The 4,462-nt window shown below is 60.4% G+C and overlaps 1 protein-coding gene across 1 annotated transcript; it reads left to right on the top strand.

The window, feature by feature from the left end:
• Positions 1-49: 49 nt before the first annotated feature.
• RNF157 (ring finger protein 157) lies at positions 50-4,457 on the top strand (the record flags this gene model as incomplete). Its single annotated transcript, XM_008940031.1, has 10 exons — positions 50-138; positions 682-828; positions 1,360-1,477; positions 1,586-1,652; positions 1,809-1,852; positions 2,259-2,306; positions 2,588-2,659; positions 3,230-3,389; positions 3,942-4,054; positions 4,401-4,457. Coding segments are annotated over 10 exons (915 nt in total), but the record flags the coding sequence as incomplete, so codon positions are not given.
• Between the last annotated feature and the right edge of the window lie 5 nt (positions 4,458-4,462).

The raw sequence follows: 4,462 nt of genomic DNA, 5'->3' as shown, positions 1-4,462 counted from the left end.
TCAGCTCCCCCGCATGCGTCTGCCTTCACTAGTGTCTCTCTCGTCCTAGTTCCCTTACGCTGCTCCACCTCCTCAGGAACCCGTGAAGACCCTCAGGAGCTTAATCAACATCCGCAAGGACACCCTGCGCCTCGTCAAGTGAGTCCTGCTGCGGGCAGGATGGGGCTGGGCGCCCCACGAGCCATGGGGAGGGGAGGGCCTGTTTCCCCACGAGCCATGGGGAGGGAAGGGTCTGGCTGGGTGCTCCGGGGGATGCTGAGCACAGAGATGCTCGGATCTGAGCACAGGTGGACAGAGGGGACAAGCTATCACTGCCCAAATGTGCCCCTTCTCCTCCTGGCATGGGTGAGCTTCCCGCCTGGGCGCTGGGATTAAAGGAGCTTAGTGCTGCCTTTGAAGTGCTTTGCCTTTTCTTCCTCCCAGTCTTCCAAAGGCTTTGTTGGAGGGAGTCTGGGGGTTGCAGCCCACATGGGAGATTCAGGATTGCAGCTGAAATCTGCCTGCAGAGCTTCCCGGTGTGCAGGCTTGACCTTGGGCATGCCGGGCTCTCCTGGCATGCCTCAGTTTCCCCTGGGGGAGGCGGCCACCTTCTTCTGGGTCCTTGTGCCAGGGGACCAGTTCTGGGGCACCCCCAGCCCACCCCGAGAGGTGCCCATCTCCCAGACACTCTGTGCTCTCCAGGTGCTCAGAAGAGGTGAAGACCCCGGGGGAGGAGGTCAGCAAAGCCAAGGTGCACTACAACGTGGAGTTCACCTTCGACACGGACACTCGCGTGGCCATAACCATCTACTACCAAGCGACCGAGGAGTTCCACAATGGGGTGGCCAGGTGAGGAGCCCCAGCCTGGTGTGTCCCCCCTGCCCTGCAGCCTGGCCTGTCCCCCTGGCCAGGGTGTGGGGCTTTGCTGGTGGACACGGAGCCTCTCCTCCCCTGAGCATCTCCCCTCCTTGGGGCATGAAGCAGTGCTGAGGATAGAGGGGGGCTTCTCGCCTCCCCTGAATGCCACCAGCAGGTCCTTGCCAGCCCTTGCCACCTCCTTCCTCATCCCATCCTCCCCCTTCTTGTTATCTCCAGGTCAGAGCTGAGACCAGGAGAAATCACTTCACCTCCTGGTCCCCACCAAGTTGTCTGCAGGGTTGTCCCTGTCCCCTCCTGTCCTGTGTTGTTTGCCCTGGGGGTATTTGAGTCCATGGATTTTTGTAGTCCTTTTTAAGACTTCCTGCCTCATCCCCAAGAGGCATCCAGGAGGAGGGGTGTGACCGCCCTGCCTCCCATCTTCCCGGCATCCCTGTGAGCCGGGAGACTGGGAGGAGCGCGGGGACACCCGCGGTGCCCCTGATTGTCCTCTCCTCGGGACAGCTATATCCCCAGGGACACCAGCCTGCAGTCGGAGACCGTGCACTACAAGCGGGGGGTGTGCCAGCAGTTCTGCGTGCCCTCCCACACCGTGGACCCCTCCGAGTGGAGCGAAGAGGAGGTGGGTCCCTCTGGGCATCGGCCCTGGGGTCGGGTGTGGTTATGGATGTGGGGTGAAGCCTCCTTCGCTGCTCCATCTCACCGAGCCTCTCCTCCCTTCTCTCTCCAGCTGGGCTTCGACCTGGACCGGGAGGTGTACCCCATGGTGGTGCAGGCGGTGGTGGATGAAGGAGAGGGTGAGGACGGGGGGTTCTTCCTGGGTTGGTCTTGCCCAGTTGCTGGCACCATGGTGCCAGCCCTTGCAGCAACCACGCACAGCCTCCTGCTTCTCCCCGCTGCTGCCGTGGCCCTGCCCACCCTCTGAGCGCCGTCCGTCCCTTTGTGTCTTGCAGAGCACATCGGGCACTGCCATGTGCTGCTGGCCACCTTTGAGAAGGTAAGTGCCAAGCTGGGACTGTCCTCCCCCTCCTACCCTCTCACCCACTGGGTGCAAGAGCCTGGAGAGACCTGGTGGGGCATGGGATGGTGCTGCTGGTCTGTGGGGGTATTTGGGGGCTGCTTATGAAATTCTGGGACTACACCCTAATTTTGAGCACCCTCTTCTGAGGCATTTGCTCTCAACTCCATCTTCCTTGCTCCAACAAATCTTCAGCCTTGTGGTGTGTGTGAGAACCCACAGCTACCTGGTACTGGGGTGTCAGGGAAAACCAGAACTGCTGCAAAATGGGCTGGCTGGGAGTGAGATGGGACTGATGGCAGCTATGGAGTGGGTGGGTGCTCAAGCACAACAGACCCTGGGGTGCTCAGCCCTGGTGCCCACCCATGTGCTCTCCTCTCTCCAGCACAGCGATGGCACCTTCTGCGTGAAGCCCCTCAAGCAGAAGCAAGTGGTGAGTGAACAGGTGTCCCCGAGGTGGTGGCACCTACACCCCACTCGCCCCTGTGGGCAGGAGGGTGTCGGGAAGCAGGAGACTCTGGTGTGGGCAGCATCCTGCCCCTGGCCTGCTCCTGCCTCCCAGGGAGCTTTCTTGAGCGCAGTTTCGAGTGTGTCACTGCAAAGAGTGACCTGGGGTGTTGGGATGAGGGGGGCTGGCCTCAGGAGGGGGCCAGGACCTGTGGTGCCTCAGAGGGATGTGCCTCTGCTCCTCACCCCTTCCCCATGGGGTTGCAGGTGGATGGTGTGAGCTACCTTCTGCAGGAGATCTACGGCATCGAGAACAAGTACAACACGCAGAACTCCAAGGTAGGTGCCTCCATCCCAGGGGGCTCCCTCACCCCCTCTCCCCTTCCCCCAGCACAAGTCCTGCCACTAAAACATGCTCAGGGCAAGAGGCTGCGGCACGACATGGAGCTGCTGGGGTGTGCAGGCACCTGGGGGCACTTCGTGTTGGCACTGAAGCTGCTGGAGGCAGAAAGCTGAAGGGTTGAGCCTTTCCCCCTGGCCCTTTGTGGCCCTTTGGGAGGGTGGTGGCTGGATCTTGCTGGTTTAGGAGACGACTGTGTGGCTCAAAGCATGGCATGTGGCTCAAAGCATGGGATGTGCCTCACCCTGGGCTCTATATATGTAAAAGCTGGGGTGAAGGATGCAAACCTCTCTGAGGTGCCTGCCACCTCCGGCCCTATCTCCCAGCCTCCAGGAGGGGAGGAATCAAGTCCCGGGGTTGTCCATCAACAGCGGGCAGCCCAGGGCCGCAGGCGGGACCCCGCAGCGACCTCTCAGGGCACCCACTGGGTATTTTAGGTGACCCACCCTGAGGCCACGAGGGCTGGGGTGGCCGGAGGTGAGCGTCTGTGGTCTCTTCCCATGGGGCAGGTGGCCGAGGACGAGGTGAGCGACAACAGCGCCGAGTGCGTCGTCTGCCTCTCGGACGTGCGCGACACCCTGATCCTGCCCTGCCGCCACCTCTGCCTCTGCAACACCTGCGCCGACACCCTGCGCTACCAGGCCAACAACTGCCCCATCTGCAGGCTGCGTAAGGGCTCAGGGGGCACGCTGGCAGCTCGGGGAAAAGGAGCTGGCATCTCCCGTCCTCGGGTTTTTGGCTCCCTGCAGCCCCACGTTCAGCGATGGCTCAAGTTAATGGGCTGAAGTTGGGCCAGGGGAGGTTTAAATTGGGGTTTAGGAAGGATTTCTGTGCTGACGGAGTGGGGAGGTGTTGGCTTAGAGTGCCCAGGGAGGTGGGGGAGTCGCCATCCCCGGAGAGGTTTAAAAAACGTGTGGATGTAGCAATTCAGGACACCTTAGTCTAGCTGAGAGGTGCCCCCGCCCATGGCAGGGAGGTTGGATTAGATGATCTCTAGGGTCCCTTCCAACCCAAGCCATTCTGTGACTCAGGACCTGGATTTAGTGGTCACGGTAGAGTTGGGTGGTGGTTGGACTTGATGATCTTAGAGGTCTTTTCCAACCTGAATGAGTCTATGATGCGGGGATGCCCCTCCTGGGAATGGGTGGTATTTTGGTGGAGGGGTTGCTGTCTCCTCCTGGTGCCCAGTTTTCATCCTGCCTTTCACCTGTGCTGTCACAGCTTTCAGAGCCTTGCTTCAAATCCGAGCCATGAGGAAAAAACTGGGACCTCTCTCGCCCACCAGCTTCAACCCCATCATTGCCTCGCAGACCTCCGACTCCGAGGAGCACTCGGTCAGTGCTTGGCTGAGCCTGGTCCACCCGGGTGGCCGTGGGACTCCAGCCCTCTGTACCCCCTCTGGCTGAGGAGGTGTGGGCATGCATGTGCTTCCCAGGGTTTATTGGTTGCATGCAAGCAGGTCTTACAAAAAAAAGAGTAAGTTTTGTATTGCAAAATAATGTGCTTTACTTGAGTGGAAAGTGTGTGGATTTGGGGCTTTCATTTGTGCAGGTAGCTTGTGTGTTCTTTGGGTTTTAACTTCTCCCCAGGGCACCCCAACACTGCTGGGAGCAGGGGTGGGGAGTGGGGGCCTGAAATGTCCTGGAGGCCCCTCATCCCGTCTCCCCACTCTCTCCCCAGTCCTCAGAGAACATTCCCCCGGGATACGAGGTGGTGTCTCTGCTGGAGGCCCTCAACGGGCC

The sequence above is a fragment of the Merops nubicus genome, unplaced genomic scaffold, assembly GCF_000691845.1.
Source record: "Merops nubicus isolate BGI_N331 unplaced genomic scaffold, ASM69184v1 scaffold13665, whole genome shotgun sequence".
NCBI lineage: Eukaryota > Metazoa > Chordata > Aves > Coraciiformes > Meropidae > Merops > Merops nubicus.
Note: the sequence above shows the minus strand (reverse complement) of the source record. Positions and strands in the feature narration are given on the sequence as shown.